This window comes from Phoenix dactylifera, chromosome 18 (genome assembly GCF_051530095.1).
Source record: "Phoenix dactylifera cultivar Ajwa chromosome 18, Ajwa_hap1_PhDact_Kaust_v1.1, whole genome shotgun sequence".
Classification (NCBI taxonomy): Eukaryota; Viridiplantae; Streptophyta; class Magnoliopsida; order Arecales; family Arecaceae; genus Phoenix; species Phoenix dactylifera.
This window is the reverse complement of record NC_143207.1, coordinates 1,037,121-1,055,589: the sequence shown is the minus strand read 5'-3', so window position 1 is coordinate 1,055,589 and position 18,469 is coordinate 1,037,121. Positions and strand designations below refer to the sequence as shown.

At 38.4% G+C, this 18,469-nt stretch overlaps 1 protein-coding gene across 14 annotated transcripts in view; it reads left to right on the top strand.

Moving 5' to 3' along the window:
- The window catches only part of LOC103696066 (mitogen-activated protein kinase kinase kinase 1-like), a 78,537-nt gene that overhangs the window by 49,600 nt on the left and 10,468 nt on the right, over positions 1 to 18,469 (top strand). For 6 of the 14 annotated variants that reach the window (XR_015974613.2, XR_015974612.2, XM_039117175.3 and 3 more), the window contains one exon: positions 18,360 to 18,464. The exons of 3 other annotated variants lie outside the window; for them this stretch is intronic. Coding sequence is in view for 9 of the 11 variants with exons in the window: in XM_039117175.3 (XP_038973103.2) it covers positions 18,360 to 18,464 (105 nt within the window). In the remaining 2 variants the exon portion in view is untranslated. 5 more of the 14 variants (XM_088714211.2, XM_089928458.1, XM_089928459.1 and 2 more) reach the window with 5 other exon arrangements.

Genomic DNA, 18,469 nt, shown 5'->3' with positions numbered 1-18,469 from the left:
TCTCCATCGTCCACAACCTCCTCTACTGCCAGTTCTATGCTCCCTAGGCCACTCGAGGAGACTGTCTGGAAGAGTATCCGGATAGCTAATCGATTAAAATTTTTTGCATCATCCAAAATGAATCCACCATTCAACTACAAAAACATTGAAGAAAATTACATATAAGATAATATCATATTAGTAACCATCTAATGCTAGGTAATACTTATCGTTGATGTGTAGTATTGTTAGATTCATACTTTTTTTTTACTTACGACAGCTGCCGAGACTCTAAAGCTGTCTGTGCCATCTCTAAATATTTTGGTCTATGAAAAAGAACCATGTTGTAATATGTTAATAATTGTAGATACTAGTCAACTTATGCATGTCACTTAAAATAATTTACCTCTTCTAGACATAGGGCTGCGACTTCTTGATCAAGCTCCATCTTGTGAATCACATTACGTAGGGCAGCCAGAAGTTCGTCATCCATATCGATTCCAGATATGGTGTACTGAAACCTCGGGTTCATATAGTATGCTGCAGATAGAGTTTGTAATTGTCTTAGTAAAATTGTACAAGTACAGGAGTGGTCTAATTGAGAAATTTTCTATTGTGGGCAAATGATCACTTAAAGGTGCTTTAGTAAACTTTTTGCAAGTGATGACTGATAGCGTTGCTCACTTTTAATGACGAGCCAATATCAAAAATGCCAACATCTTAGAACTCGAACTAGATCTTTTAATACAGGTGCATCAATTTATGGGCAATAAATATAGACTTCAAGATCTAATCATAATATGGGACATGCCTATATGTTATGCTTTCATAAGTTACACAGCATCAAACCCCATAATCCTTCAATTATCCTGTTTAATCTGATCATAAATATTGCAACATCGTATATTGGTTAAACTACAATTACGTAACATGTTAGTTAACTTTCTTAGGGACCATTATAAGCAGTGCATAGTTCTTTCCTTTTGTATACTCCTAAACAAAATAACATTTTGAGAATTTGTCCTTGACATGTTTAATCCTTTCATGGAACTTGGACTACTTTATGATGTACATCGAATTTTTATCACGAAAGGGTATAATTGGAAGTTTGGCTTAAGCTTCCATTTATTTAATAATATTATTATTCAAAGTAATTCGATTAAGAGGACATCATTCTAATCAATCAGGGGGACTTTCACATTTAGTAATAGACCATAAGCAACCTCCATAGCATGGTGGTATTCTCTATGCCACCTTATTTTACTATATGATGCGACTCCATGAACTTTATTATGTAATCTCTTAAGATTCAAAGTGTGAGTGAAAAGATACAGAGCTTTCTGTAGAAGCATTATCAAACTTGAAGTGACAATATGTGTGCAGGTAATTTTTTCTTTTTATTTAAACCTTTGCATTATCCTTCACTTGTTTTCTGAACATAAAAAAATCTCAACATGCAAAATGAATCGAGGTTTCAAATCCCGATATGTATCGGACCATCCTGGCTATCTTGGATTGGACTGGTGAGATGCTGGGTTCTAGGATGGGTTCATGACCTCAGCACTTGAAAACTTAGGTAATCTCAATTGATAGAAGCCAATATATACTAGTTGGATGTGAAGGCGGTAATTTATGACCTGACCCATCAATCGGCTTGCAAACAACCCTCTTTAAGTAGGTTCGGGTTTGTCCTAAATGGGTTTGGCTCATAATGGATCAACCCACCTAGATCTATATATTGAACAGGTCGGATTCAGGTTTCGACTCATTTAATAGTTAGGTTGGGTCATGACCTAAGACCTATTCAACCCATTTAAAACCTACTTAACCTATTTCTGTCCATGTAATTTGACCTGCTTAACCTATTTAGCCTGTTTAAATCCATTTAATCTGTTAGAAGCCCACTTAAGTGTTTAACCCATTTAACTTGATTCAACTTCTTTAGTAAATAGGTTTTGCAGGTTCGGTTGAGTTACCTATTTACTAAACAGGTCAGGTTCATATCTGAATTTTTGACCCATTTAATAAATAGGTTAGGTTTAGGGTGAAATTTTTTGACCTGATCCACACCCGACCTAACCCATATCCCGCTCAATGTGATAGGATTGGCACCCCTAGTTAGATGATCGGCATTAGCCTGTACAGTTGTTATCAAAAAAGGTTTTGGATCCTTTTTCTTTCCTTATTTTGCTTCACATGTGAGAGAAGGAAAGAAAGAAGGGAGAAAGAAAGGCTGATGCCCAATTGAAGAAGGTATTGCACCAACACCATAAACCCATTTATGGGATCAAAATCCTCCCTTAGTCCTAAGCTATAATCCAAATGAAGCCCAGAATGCCGTAAACAACCATTGAAAAGAACAAATAAGAACTTGTATCCAAGTAAAATATTGGGATGCTAAGCTATCTCAAGTCTTGATACCAAATTCTCCTAATATTGTACTATCCCGATCCCTTACCAATATTGGGTTTGAGAATATGAATTGAAACTTGAAAAAAATAAATATAAAAAAAAAATGAATCTTTCATCTAGTTAAATTTGATCATGCAAAAATGCTACTCCACAAGAACAACATAATAATGAAAATAATTAGTATTTGAATTGCATAAAATATGTCAAACACGAACCAATTAAGTCAAAAAAAGAATCTCCATAACATTATTCTGTAGATAAAAATGTTCTATGATGCCTTCATAAATAGCAAGATGCTTTAATGTTGATAGACGAAAAAATATTATTATTGGGGAACAACAAGTTGAGGATTAACATCAATAGCATCATGGAACAATTGATATTATCTAATGAGAATTCACATTGACAGCATAATAAATAAAATATTTTATCTACTTAACATCCACTATCCTGATTTTCAAGTTCTGAAATCAAACAAGGAGAGAAGTATCAAGGTTTTAAATACAAGTACCCACCCATACCAATTATCCATTAGAATGACACAATATCAGTATAGTACGGATCAAGGTATGCCGTCTCGGTATTGGCCCTGAACTAGTGCCACTTTATCATTGTGTCACCTGGTATAGGGGCTGGTTTGGCGCATTGAGTATCGATATGCCCCTCGTACCATGTATCAGTACCGAACAGGTATGGTACGGTACAACTATACCGCCTGGTTCAGTATGGTATAGCATACCTAGGTGTGGTACGGGTATTATTGGCATGTATGGAGATGGAGAGAACCAAAATGAATGAAAAAGCAAACCATTATAGTTGGTGTGACACTGCCGCTACTGGCCAATGCCAACTTGTATGAACTGGCTTGGTGTTATGTAGCTTGATTTATTTATGAAAGTCAATATGGTGATTTGTTACTAATCCCCTTTGAATGGTTAAGAAAGAAGTAATGAATCATAAAAGAGAGGTGAATATATGACTAATCTTTTAAAAAGATTGCAACTATGTAATTCAAAAAAAATTGATAACTCTTGGGGCCCAAAATAACAATTTGGTCCAAGGCTTCTCTTTTAGCATGTCCCGACATAAAGTATCACTGTCTGATTATGCATCGATTTCCAGCTCTACCCCAACAATGCTATCCCCATATCTGCTACATCAAGATTAAATCTGCTTCATCCTTAAGATTAAAACTCAATGTTCTTTAAGGAACGTTCTTTGACCAATAGAACTGTGAGATGATTAGAGCAGCAAGTATTCCTAAGAGCAGGACATTTACAATTAGATCTGATTGTAAAGATTATGAGAAAGCAGGAAAAAATTAATAATCTATAAAGAGGAAGATGATGGAAAAGATGAAGAAAGAAATCGAATAAAGAAAGAAGAGAAAAGCATAAGTATTGCTATGTCAAGCAAGGCTTGCCGAACTAGTACCGGGACCGATACGGTTTGCTACTGTACCGGCCCAATATGGGTAGGGCGTGCCGGTTCCGTATTGGCACGCCCAATTTTTTTTGGAGTTTCAAGAATATTTAATTGGTAATACTCTTTTTGAACTTTTTTAATGATTTTAAGTCATTTGATATTTTTTTGATTTTCTATGATCCCAGTTTAACCTAAATAATGCATTTTATTATTTTAAAATAATACAAATCATAAAATGATTAGTGAGATGTTGCATTCTATAATGAACAATATAAAATATTCTCAAATCAAGTAGTGACGTGAAAATTAAAAAATAATACAATCAATTACATACATTTAAAGTACAACATACATACCGACATCTAAAACTAGATCGAGTGGCGATGCTTCTTGTAGATATCCAGATCATCAGTATAGTCACGACTCACGAGGCACATCAGCCTACCCCTCCAACCAAGCGATATTGTAGTCTTGTACGCTCATCCCATAAGAAACACGCGTCGGGTTATAAGCACTCTCGGTTCTCTCGCTGAAGCTCTGACTCTGAGAGATGTTCTTTGGCTGATAATATGGCTGTAGAGGGGCCCATCCGAATATGCCGGCAGCAAAATCGGACCCATAAGATGCTCCGGGTGTTAGATGTATGCCCTAGAAGCCAATCTGGCTGACACATTGTTAATTCTAGGACATAATTTTGTACTTGACTGTTTATTATTGGATAAATAAAAGGCATCTTTTTCATTCATATTATTTATGTGTCTATGAATCGTCCAAGAATTAATAAGATGATTATGCATATTCTTAAGAGTTAAGAATTTGAGCCATGCATCATTGGTGATTAATTTCTGAATGCTCCTGATCAATGAATCATCACGAGGACGGTGATCGATCCGATGAGATCAGTGCACACATTGCTTTCCTTATGGATGGACGAGACTCGAGTCCACGGTGTGGCGACACTGAACTAATAGTGCAGGTGCTTGTTAAAGAACAAGGGTACTGAGCGTGACCAAGACAATAAGTCACTTGAATGTCTATCCACTCGTCAGTGACTTGCTTGATGTTGCAGTAGTGTGACTGGTCCTTTGACCTGAGGTGCTTCGGCTACTCACGGTGAGGTTATTGTAGTTTGACTGCACATATACATGGTCTCTAGACATATGGGTTCATGCAGTGTAGATTGGCTGCAATAGGTTCACTGTAGGAGTAGGGTATGCACCTATATGGAATCTATCGACCTTGGTAGATAAGGAGAGATCCTATGTGATTTATAAGACTGAGTTCGTAAGACCTCGGCCGAGGCAGTATGTCAGTGGAGAAAGAGTTTTCCACTCTCGAACTTAAGTCGAATAAATCTTGACATATGACAGACGATGGGGTTTGACGAGTTGTCCATGACCTCCGTCCTGTAGGGATCCACGATAGTAGGACTGTATCATACAATAACTGCACCTAGAGGTTCATCATTCCATTCTGCTGGGTAGCCACTACATGCTGCTAGGTGTCACTAGTGGATGGTGAGACTTACAGGGAATATCTTGATGATCGATAAATCCTAATGAGTTGAGTTGGAACTGTTCCATCCCATTGAAAGAAGTTTTCAATGATATTGTGATAGAGATCGCAATATATCTCACTACCAGACAGAATAGAACCTATGGGGTCACACACACTAGAGATATTGACCGATCCGATGGTTGAAAAGTGATTATGAATCGCAAGTAATCAATTCGATTGATAATCAGTAGAAGAAGGAACAATGGGAATTAATTAATTGGACTTAAACACAAATCCTACTTGGAGTAGGATTCCTGGAGTCCTACTTGGAGTGGGACTGGGAGTCCTACTTGGAGTAGGATTCCTACAATCCTAATTGAATTAGGATTTTGAATTCAATTTGGATTCCTACTTAGAATAGGATTCCTAGAAGTCCTAATTGGATTAGGACTTCGGATTCAAATTAGAGTTCTAATTGGATTAGGACTAAAATTGAATAAATCCTAATTGGATTAGGATTTCTTAAGTCCTAATTAATTATTAATCTAATGAATTAACAAGACTCCTAATTGGATTAGGATTGAAGAGTTCAATTGAGTCATAATTGATTTGAGTTCTAATTGGATTAGGACTTATCTAGATTAAACCCAAATGGTTCATGATTTGGTTAAAGCCTAATGAGATTATGACTAAACCAAATAGGGGCCTCCTAATCCTCCTTAGAGGAGGACTAGGGCAACACAAGAGGGAGGGGCTCACGCCCCTCCTCCTTTTGCTTCTTGGTGCAGCAACACAAGAGGGGCCGGCGCCCCTCTTAAGGAATCTAATATGGAGCTCCTAAATGTTAGGAGTTCCACATCCTTTTTAAGGAGAAGAAGGGGGCAGCAGCTAGGGCATTGAAGCCCTCCTCCTTGTGGCCGTACGCCCCCTCTCTTCCTCCTCTTGTTTCAGCCGCAAGCAAAGAAGGGAGAAAAAGCTCTTGGCCTCCTTCCTCTCCCGTTTGGGTTCCAACGAAGGAGAGGGAGGCCACAAATCACCAAAGAAAAAGATCAAAGACCAATGGGGGCCGGCCCCCTTTTCTTTTCCATTTAAATCAATGCCCTAGGCATGAACTCCTCCTAAAAATTAGGAGGAGCCACGCCATCAGCCCTTGAAAAAAGATTAGGAGGGGCATACGCCCCTCCTTTTCTTTTCCTCACGCATGCCCAAGAAATCCAATCAAGAGGGGCGTGGGTTGATTTAATTTGGGTGTCTAATCCTCTTTAGGTGGCCTCCAAGACTTATCCATAAGAGTCCTAATCTAATTAGGATCCAATTAGATTATGACTCAATTGAACTCTTCAATCCTAATCCAATTAAGAGTCATTTTTATCTTTTAGATCAAAATTAATTAGAACTCTAGGAGTCCTAATCAAATTAGGACTCTAGGAGTGCTACTCTAAGTAGGACTCATGAACCTTATCTAATAAGATCAAGCCCAATTAATTAAATCCAATTGATTCAATTAAATTGCAATCCAATGATAATTATTCTTTCTTCAACTCACTATCTCTTAGTGGGTTAAACCAATTATCAATCAAATTGGTAATTATAAACTATTGTGATTCCAAATCACAATCCAACCATCGGATCGGTCAATACCTTTAATGTGTGTGACCCCATAGGTTCTATTATGTCTGGTAGTGAGATATATTGTGATCTCTATCACAATATCATTGAAAACTTCTTTCAATGGGTTGGAACAATTCTAACTCATCTCACCAGGGATCATCGACCATCAAGATAATCCATGTGATTCTTACCATCCACCAGTGACACCTAGCAGCATGTAGTGGCTACCTAGAGGAATGGAATGAATGAACCTCTAGCTGCAGTTATCGTATGATACAGTTCTTTTATCGTGGATTCCTACAAGATGGAGGTCATGGATAGCTCGTCAAACCCCATCATCTGTCATATGTCAAGATTTATTCGATTTTAGTTCGAGAGTGGAAAACTTCTTTTCCACTTTACATACTACCCTGGCCAAAGTCTTACGAACTCCATCTTATAAATCACATAGGATCACTCTTTATCTACCAAGATTGATAGATTCTATGTAGGTGCATACCCTACTCCTATAGTGAACCTACTGCAACCAATTTATACCACAAGCATCCATATGATTAGAGATCATGTATATGTGCAGTCAAACTATAGCAATCTCACTGTGAATAGCCAAAGCACCACAGGTCAAAGGACCAGTCACACTATTGCAACTTCAAGTAAGTCACTGACGAGTGGATAGACATTCAAATGATTTCTTGCTTTGGTCACGTTCAGTGCCCTTGTTCTCTAACAAGTACCTACACTATCACTCTAGTGTCCCTACGCTGTAGACTCGAGACTCGTCCATCCAAAAGAAAAGTGATCTGTGCACTAATCTCATTGGATCAATCACCATCCTCGTGATGATCCATCGATCAGGAGCAATTAAGAATTAATCACCAATGACACATGGCTCAATTCTCAACTTTTGAGAATATGTATCATCTTATAAATTTTTCGGACGATTCATAGACACATACACAATATGAATGAAAAAGATGTCCGTTTATTATTCAATAATAATAAAGTCAAGTACAAAATATGTTCTAGAATAAATAATGTGTCAGCCAGATTGGTTTTTAGGGCATACATCTAACAACGTAAACAAGGACTCACCAGTGAATTGAAGCCTATCCCGTAGTTGTGTCTATAAATGGGGTTTTCTGTCCTCCACTCTCTTCCTAGCCAGCAGATCCATGACCACAAGACTGCTGCTCCTGGTCTCTGAATCCGAGTGAACTGACTCCTCGACACTCTTCATTGAGCCTGCAGGTTTCTTTTGTTTTCTTTTTTTGCTGTGGTGGCCAGCTTCCTTCTTACCCTTCGTGCCCCTCTGTCTGGCTATGCTGGGAGGATGTATGACGTTTTTCAGACCGAGTTGATTGGATAGGATAATGGCCTCGTCTAAGCATCTCTCGATCATATCTCTGAGAGGGTGTCTTGGATAAGGAGTTATGTGGTGACCGACTCTCCTGTGGCTGTGGCTAATCATCTGGAAGGATGCATGGAATATTGTTCTTAGCCCATTGCCCTGCATTGACCCTAGCCTCGATGGCTATGAAACTGGCCGATCGCAGAGGTGATTCTCGCTCATCAAGCTTTGGCTCCTGCTGCTGATCCACAAGCCATCTGACCATAGGATCATCCTCATTATCTATGAAAGCAGTATGGATTGGATCTGTGTACTTGAGCTCCACTTCCTCCTGAATGCACTTTAGCCTAAACCTCAGATTATAGTGAACATATACAACATCGTTGAGGAAATTCTATGTCAAGCAGTTCCTCTGCTTGCTGTGGATGAGGGCAAAGGTAGACCAGTTGTGCTCACAGTCACTCGAGGAGATTGTTTGGGAGAGGAGCTAGATAGTTATCCGCTTAAGATTTTCGCAGATAGCCCAAAATGGAGCCACCATTCAGCTGTAAAAATATTAAAAAAATTGGATATAAGATAGTACCATATTCGTAATCATCTAACGTCAAGTAAATATCCTCCTAATATGTAACATATCTGAATTTATACTTTTCTTACTTACGATAGCTATCGAGACTCCAAAACTGTCGCTGCCCTCTCTAAATATTTTGAATATGTGAAAAAGAACCATGTTGTACCACATTAATAATAGAAGATACTAGTTAACTTACACATGTCACTTAGGTTAACTTACCTCTTCTAAACATAGGGCCACAACTTCTGGATCTGGCTCAGTTTTGTAAATCACATTATGCAGTCATCTATATCGGTTTCAGGTATGTTGTACTGGAACCGAGGGTTCAGGTAGTATGTTGCACATAGAGTTCATTTTGGTCTTCGTAAAATTGTACAAGTACAGGAGTAGTCTAATTTTCAATGTCTTGCTTACCTGCTAGATGTAAGTTCCTACCCATTTGGTAATCCCGTTGCCGTTCAATGATGTCGATATACTCGTGGGCATGCATCGAATTTACCTTCATGATCTAAGTCTTTGCCCTCTCATCATGTGTTACAGCAAGCCCATATGGAGGTACCTCTCGCTGTCAACGGCCCAAAGTATTTCATACAATGGATACTACATATATTTTTTTGAGCCTTTGGGCACGCATCGAAGATATGGATAGATATACGTAGCATCCACTGTTGTGTTCGATATGAATTTGAGTTGAAATTAATTTTTTGAAAGATTAATATTTAAAAAGTAATTTTAAATAAAAAAATAATATAAAATATATAATTAATACAAAAATTATAAAAAATTAGTAGTACACATTGCATAATGCAGAAGTAAATTTTGAGATAGAAATCATATTTTTCTAAATTTATGATATATAAATATTTTTTTAAATAAAAATTAGTAAAAAATATATGAATAAATAAAAAATTAGGGTTAAGTATTAGACAAATTAGATATATTTTTTGAGGTAAAAAAATAATCATCGTCGTATTAATATTTTGCTAATTTTAAATAATTTATAAACTCACGTACTTGATTGATCTGGTGTAGGAATAGAGCTATCAAGAAAAAAGAACCCAAAGCATGATATTGGCGGGGAGCATGGGCAAATATTCTCGGGCCGGCACTATTGGCAGTGCAACTAGTGCAACACAAAGTTCAGAAGAGGAGGGATAACCAGGTTGAAGCAGTACTTACCTGGTGGTTACCCCGACGTATTTATGTGCCGCAAATGCCCACAGGAGGTTCAACAACTAATGAAGAAATACCTCACTGATTTCAGAGCAGTGAAGGAAAGGGCTTCCAAAAAGAAGGCAGAGGTGGACCGCCAAGCGGCAGAGCCACCTTCTTATCACTCTAGAGAGATAGAGGTGTCTGCTCCAGATGACCAGGAGGTACAGATTGAGGCTGCCATGCAGGCAAGCCTAGATGATTAGTGGTAGCTGGAGGAGGCGGCCAGACATAGGGCTCGATTTGGGCCCTCGTATTACGAGTCAGACTCCAGTTTTGCGAGCAACAGGGCAGGTCCAGAGTTCAGAAAGACCTCCTCAGTCGGAGAGGTCGTCAGTAGAGGCGGTGGCCAGATTGAATCTATGCTGGAGGTTTTTGGTAGCAAAAAAGTCATCCAGAGAGATTTCCAAAAGAGCAGCAATTCATGATTTAGATCCACATGTCTTTCCTAGCAGATATTAGAAGTAGCAAAGGGTTGATTCAATGCTGATGAAGGATAAGAAAAAGGATATGTGGCGAGCTATTGGATCCTTATTCCACTTTAGCTATATTTCGGCGAATGTGGCAGACAGTACGTACTACAGGTTTACCATTTCAGGTCACATAGGTTGTCGGTCCTGGTGTAGATCCTTCAGGCCCGAAAGACATCTATGATGAGCTTCCAGACAACAATAAAAAGGAGCTAGAAAATGGATTGCTTCCTATAAGAGCAAGCGACCCACATATGGACTGATTGTGATGTGTGATGGAATGGTTCTATCAGGCGGAGCATCATCAACTTTCTGATATACTGTGATACAAAAACTTTCATCCATAAGTCGGTTGATGCTTCTGATCAGGTGCACGACACTGCGTATATCCCCAAACTTATGAAGAAAGTGATTGATTAGGTAGGAGAGGAGAATGTCGTGTAGGTCACCACTGATAATGGGCCACAATATAAGGCTGCCGGAGAGATCTTGATGGAGCGACGGCCACATATTTTTTGGACCCCATGTGCTGCACATTGTATCGACCTCAGATTAATGGACATTGTAAAAATTTGTAGGGTGCAGCATATAGTGGAGACAGCCCAAACCATCACTAGGTATATTTATAACCATACCTGAGTCCTTTCACTGATGAGGAGGTGTGCAGGAGGAGAGATTTTGAGACCAGAAGTCACATGATTTCTTAGATCATGGAGGTAGATCCAACCCATGCCCAAGAGTACATCGGCATCATTGAGCGACAGTGGGACTACCAAATAGGTAAGAACTTGTATCTAGCAGATAAGTAAGAATATTGAAAATTAGACTGCTTCTATACTTGTATATTTTTACTAAGACGGTCTCCTCTATGTGCAACATATTATCTGAACCCCCAGTTCCAGTACAACGTAGCTGAAATTGGTATGAATGACGAACTTCTGGCCGCTCTGCGTAATGTCGTTTACAAGATGGAGTCTGATCCAGAAGTCGTGATCCTATGTCTAGAAGAGATAACTTAACTTAAGCGACATGTGTACGTTAACTGGTATCTTCTATTATTAATATAGTACAACATAATTTTTTTTATAGAGCATATTATTTAGAGAGGGCAGCGACAGCTTTGGACAATGAGCAGCGATCGTGAGTAAGACAAGTATGAATCCAGGTATGTTACACATTAAGAGGACATTCACTAGGATTTAGTTACTAATATGATACTATCTTATATCTGTTTTTCTTTAATATTTTTGTAGCTGAATAGTGGATTCATTTTGGGCTATTCGAGAAAAATCTTAAGCAGGTAGCTATCCGGATCCTCTTCCAGATGGTCTCCTTGAGTGGCTGCGAGTGCAACTGGTCTACCTTCACCCTCATTCACAGCAAACAGAAGAATTCTTTGACATAGAAACACCTCAATGACCTTGTATATGTCTACTATAATTTGAGGTTGAGGCTAAAGTGCATTCAAGAGGAAGTGGAGCTCAAGTATACAGATCCAATCTATAGTGCTTTCGTTGATGATGAGGATGATCCTATGATCGGATGGCTTGTGGGACAGCAACAGGAGCTGGAGCTTGACGAGCCAGGATCGCCTCCACGACCAGCCAGCTTTGTAGCTAGTGAGGCTAGGGTCGATGCAGGGCAATAGGCTGAGCATAATATTTCACGCATTTCTACTGCGGATCAATCATAGCCACAGGGGAGCCACTCACCACATAACTCCTTGTCAAGACATCCTCTCAAAGATATGATCGAGAGATGCTCAGACGAGACCATTACGCTACTCGGTCGACTTGGTCTGGAGGGCGACATAGCCAGATAGAGAGGCATGAAAGGTAAGAAGGCAACTGCCCAGCACACCAAAAAAGAAAAATAAAAGGCACCTACACCCCCAATGGAGTGTGTTGACAAGGAGTTCTGGAGCAGCTGCGATGAAAGTTCTGGTAGTCATGGATCTGCTGGCCATAGAGGGAATGGAGGATAGGAGACCACTGTTTATGAGACAGCCACAGGGTTGTCTTTGATACATCGGTGAGTCCGTGTTAACGCATGCTATACAGAATAGGAACCATGGTGCACGATCTGGTAGAGCCTGCGAGGATATGATTGCATATAGAAAACGGGTTCCCTGAGGTCATTCAGGAGTCAGGACACGATTCAGCTGTAGATGACCTCGCATGTGAAGTAGGATCCATAAACGTATCAGGTTCTGAGTCGTATACTAGATTCTGTTACCCACAGCGACAAGCAGCCTATGACCCATATGGATACAGATATGGATATAGTGCTTTTGAGGCATCTTTCGGTGGCTACTATCTTACGCAATCCAGAGCATTTCACGGATATAATTTTGCTGCCGGCATATTCGGATGGGCTCCTCCACAGCCATATAATCAGCCAGAGGACACCTCTTGGATTTAGAGCTTCAGCAAGAGATCCGAGGATGCTTATAACCCGGCACATGTTCCTTATGGGATGAATGTACAAGACTACAACGTCGCTTGGTTAGAGGGTGAAAGTGAATCCTAGGTTCTTCGGTGTTTAGCATGCTGATTTTTTTTTTTTAAAACCATAGCTGAACCTGATCGGGTTGCCTACGTACCCCTTCATAAGGGGGATCAAGCCATACGTAGTTCTTTTTAAGTTTCAAAAACGCAGCGGAAAAATCGAATCAAACAATTTTAATTCGTGAATGCTTACAAGATCAAATCTAGAAATCAGCACTGTAAGAACACATAGGATTATGCCGGAATCGTTTAAACAATTATGCTAAAACTTTTATGCATGATTAACTATCAGATCTGAAACTTAAAAACTCTCCATGAGGAGCTCCAAAAGAGGGTAAAATCTTGGAGAATCGGACCTAGATCTTGACACCATAATGAATGATTAATGCTAGATTACTACCTTTTATGATGGATGAAACTTGTGGATCTGATCCTTGACTTTGTAGCCACGCATACGAATGGCCTCTACGAGAAGTACACGCGAAGTTCCTGAAGAGATCCAATCCTGCGGAAGTACTAGCTTGCGCAGAATTTCTTGAGGCTGAAATTTGATCTTCCCAACGCTATCAACTTTTGATCCACCTTCTTGGAAGAACTTGGAGGAAAGGTTTAGAGGGATTGAAGAGGACTTAGATCTGATCTAAAGACTCTTATCAGGGACCCTTAACACTAATGGCGTGAAGGACTTAGTGGAAGATCAAATGGCAAGTTGGAAGATGAACTAGTTTCTTCTTTCTTTCTTTTTTCTTTTCTCCTTTTTCCTTTTTCTCTCTTTTTTCCTTTTTCTCTCTTTTTTCCTTGAAATTCGACCACCATCTGATAACCCCCTCTTATACTCTAACTCCACTCCTCTTCACACGCCAACAATCAGGATTTTGTGGAGTTAAGTTATATTTTGAATTCAAAATTCAAACATAGCTTCATGCGCCATCACATGATGAAGGATTGATCACATCCAAGCCCTTCATCATGTCGCCCATTCCCTCACTCCATTTCGAAATTTCCATGCCCATAATCAGATTAGAGGGTCACGTGGTGATTTTGTGGTAATTAAATTCGAAATTCAACCTTAATTAGAAGTGAGATAAAGATAAGGATGACATGTGCCATGAAGAGAGAGAATTTGATCTTATCCAATTCTTTTCATGAATTTATCTCTCCATGTCACCCCATCTGATGATGAAAGAGGTCCCTGATGTTGCCAAGTGTCCCATGGCACCATTAAATAAATTAAATTAATTTTTAATCATATTAAAAATTAATTTATGGCGCCATGCATGGATATGTGACAAGTGAATTTCAAGATCCGAATAGTTTCAGATCAAACCCATTTAATTTAATTAAATCCTAACAATTAGAATGATCCAATTACCATGGGTTGAACCTAATCCAATTAGGTCAATCCATAATTAAGCACAAATTTAATCTAATTTAATTTGGTCAACCTAAGTCCTCTTGATTCAGACCTAATCCAATCAGGTCAAAAACCCTGATTGAGCCCAGAATTGAATCTAATTCAATTTGGCTCATCCTTAGTCTAATTACTCAATCCAATTGAGTTCATTAGCAATCTAATTACTAATTAATCCTCCGATAATTACTATAATTATTTTATAAGATAATTTGCCAATCGAATTGACCGAATTACACCTGAATGATTCTTAATCATTCACAGCCTTCTTGATCAATCAGGAATCTTCTATGCGTGTGACCTCATAGATTCGAACCTAAGCTGGTAGTATAGGAACGACTTCCTACACTAATCGATGTGACCATCTAGCAATGGTATCCGATGTCCGGATAAGCCGAATATATGCGAAGCAAATATTCTGGAATCCTGAACTATGGTTACTGTATAATTCAATCCCTTTGACTCCTAATGCCAGGATGACTTGGAGCTCACTGTCAACCCTATAATTAGTACATCCATTATGTGATTAACTTTAGATATCCCGTGACTCCTCACTAAGATTATCCTGGCTAAGGTTTTGCTAAATTAATCACAAGACATTATCTCCTGTTTCCAAGAGGGGTCAATTCCATCTCGACTCACAACTGACTACGCAAGTACTTGACTGCACCCAGTGACCTTCCGTCACTGAATTAGAAATTCAGGTAGTCCGGTACCAAAGTACAGTGAGTTGCTTGCTAGTCACAGGTTGCAGTCTCAGGTCAGAGGGCCAAACTTATACCCATATCCACTCAGAATATCTCTCGACAGTAGAGCGTTCCGGAATTGGTCACGTTCAGTGAAATGTACTTCTACACTTTATCTGTGTGGCATACCAGTGTCTCCACACTCCTTGGTTAAGAGGACAACCAACGTATATGTCACACAACGACCTAATCTCGATAATGTTGTCGTCCCAGTAACAACATATCATTTGGTCGCGAACCAGTTTAAAGACTCAAAGATAAATCCTTCTTTATCATAACATAAGTTCTAAGGACTTCATCATATAAGAGTTCATTTGAAGATGAAATGATGAATAATGCCATATAACATTTTATTAATTTGTCAATTCATTTACAAAATTCAATCATCAATATGTTGACGATTGACATTTAGGATACAATTCCCAACAAGGGTTGGGTTGATGTGCCTTTTGACTAGACTTATGATCTGGATATCTGTGAGAGCCATCGCCATTCGATTCGATTTTAGATATCAGCGTATATGTTATACTTTAAATGTATATAACTAATTACATTATTTTATATTTTTCACGTCACTACTTGAATTGAGGATATCTTATGTTGTTCATTTTATGATTTGCATTATTTTAAAGCAATAAGATGCATCATTTAGGTTAAACTAGGATCATAGAAACATCAAAAAATATCAGAAAACATCAAGAAACAAAAAAAACATCAAATTAGACTTAAATTCATAGAAAAAGTTCAAAATGTTCAAAAAAAATATTAATTAATTTTTTTAAGAACTGAAAAAAAAAATTTGGGGTATGCTAGACCGTGAACCGGCACGCCTTACTGGTTCAGTTTGGCACTGAAGCGGTACCGAACCGTACCGGATGCTGACCGGTACGGGTTCCTATATCGGTTTAGTGGACCTTGATCTCAAGTGTTAAAAGTTAAAATGTTCAAAAGCACATATACATCTAAACATACGAATATGTATGCTAGCTATCAGTTAAGTACATCTTGTATTGGTTAGGAAAACTCCACTATTGCAATTGCATGAACTTTGTATGAAATCTCTTACAACATCACAATTCACAACAATGTTGCAAACAACTGTATTAGAAACGTGCACAAACTTCTCCATTGCAATGCACGAATTGGGTATGATACGGTATGCACCCCTATTTAGGCCAATATGGGTCAATTTGGGATGGTACGGGTCTGTCGGTATGAGGCCTGTACCGACCTACTTGATGTAAAATTTTATTAACTTTGCCATGTTGGGGTGTCACGGCAAAAATCTGTCTACCTTGGCCAACTGAGCCAAAAACTTGTGCCCAAGACCAACTATAACCGAACTGGGCTGGCTGGGCCAGTTATGAACAAATCTAGTTGAAAACATTGAAAATTGTATCGTAAACATTGAAATTTTTAACATAAAAAAATGAAAATCATGTTTTATATCATATTCAAATGTCATGCCATTTGTTGATTGATGACAAGTTAACACCTCACGATCTTAATGCCTATGTGAGTGTGAGCCTACTATGAGTAAATTCTCTTTATAAAAAAGGGAAAAGGTGAAATCCATAATTTTCATAAAAAGTTGCAGATTTATATTTAAAGTTCAAAAATTTGTTATTGATGGATAAATTATGCAAGATTTATACTCAAGGTTATATTTAGAATGATCTATAAGAGAGATTAGAATCATATTGAACTCATTGGGTTTCAAAATGTAACACACCTTAAGAGGACATTTGAGTATATCTTAAAAGTCCTGTCTTAGATGTTTAGTTGACAAATACCACTTGTATTCTTCCCATCAACTCTCTTAAAGACCCTAAAAATCTCTTAGGCCTTAAGGAAATTTAGTCCTTTAACTCTTTTGGAACTATGTGCTCCATAGGTATAATTTTCTCGAGTCTTGCAAATTCAAGTTCAATATTAAAGCAATTGATTGATGTGTTTTAGATATATTCCTGCTCTTTGAGCTTTAAGAAATGACCTGAAAATGATACTAATCCTTTATTTTACTACAAATCAAGCTCCCTTCTTCGCCAAAGTTGGTTTTATTAGTTCTGACTGAATCCATGCATGCAAGCATATGATTCTGATTTGGTTTTTGCACAACTCAAAATCTAGTGATGCTCTTGCTTTATTTGTATTACAATGATTTAGTAGGGTACTTTGACATGCTAAAAATGGCATCCTAGTGCGCTAGGCTTCTACCATGGTAGGGTCTGGGGAGTGTCAGATATACACAGCCTTACCCCTGAATACAAAGAGGCTGTTTCCGTATTTTAAACCTGTGACACCCGACTTATAGTGGAGCATCTTTACCATTGCACTAAGGCCCGTCCTCAATTTTACATACTAAATTGGTAAAGTGTTCTGAAATCCTGGTTTTCCGCATCATTATCAATGAGTGTATGGGAAACTCTTATTCGAGCATGTACTTGAGATTAACTATATATTTCTCTTCAGAATCAATCATGATGTTGAGAAACATTTTCTAGCTCATGCTATTGATACATAATTATTTGCATAAATTGACCTTTACATGTCCTATATGATTCCGTCAATTTGTTACTGCAGAGTAGAATGATGTTAAGTATCAGTAACAATGCAACAGTAAAACGAAACATTGCAGGGGCATGGAGAAAATGGTTCCTGCATAATGTGCCCCTTTTATCGGTTGTCATTGCTTCTGATGGCTATTGACAACTTCCACAACTCTTTGCATGCTTTCTGGATGTCATGTAACAGAAAGTGGTTAATTGTACAGTTCCTTACCTGGTGAACTTACATTATTTCAAGTTGGTGGCGCAATTGGGAGATCCAGTTTATAGTTCCATCAGTCATCTACAGTTTTGCATCTTGAAGAGTCGAAGCTTTGGTGATAAAAAATTTGTAGTCTGTAAATGCACGTATTATGCCAACACCTCAATAAATAGCTTCCTTTTCCAAAAATACCTGTACCCACATGATAACTTTGCCAATATCTTTTCTGGCAAGTTATTTGATGCATGTGTGCATGCAGACATCTCAAATCCTAAACTTTTTTTTTCTGTGTATATGCTTTTGGAATGGTACGATATACAGATCTGAACAAATGAGATGGTGGAGTTTATTTCTGCACAATTGAAGGGGTGCGGTTTTATTGGAAGTTCTAATTTCAGGTTGCTAAGGCGAGGCCATATGGGTCTTCAGCAGATATATGGAGCCTTGGATGCACCGTTTTGGAGATGTTAACATGCCAACTTCCTTATCCTGATTTGGAATGGGTGTG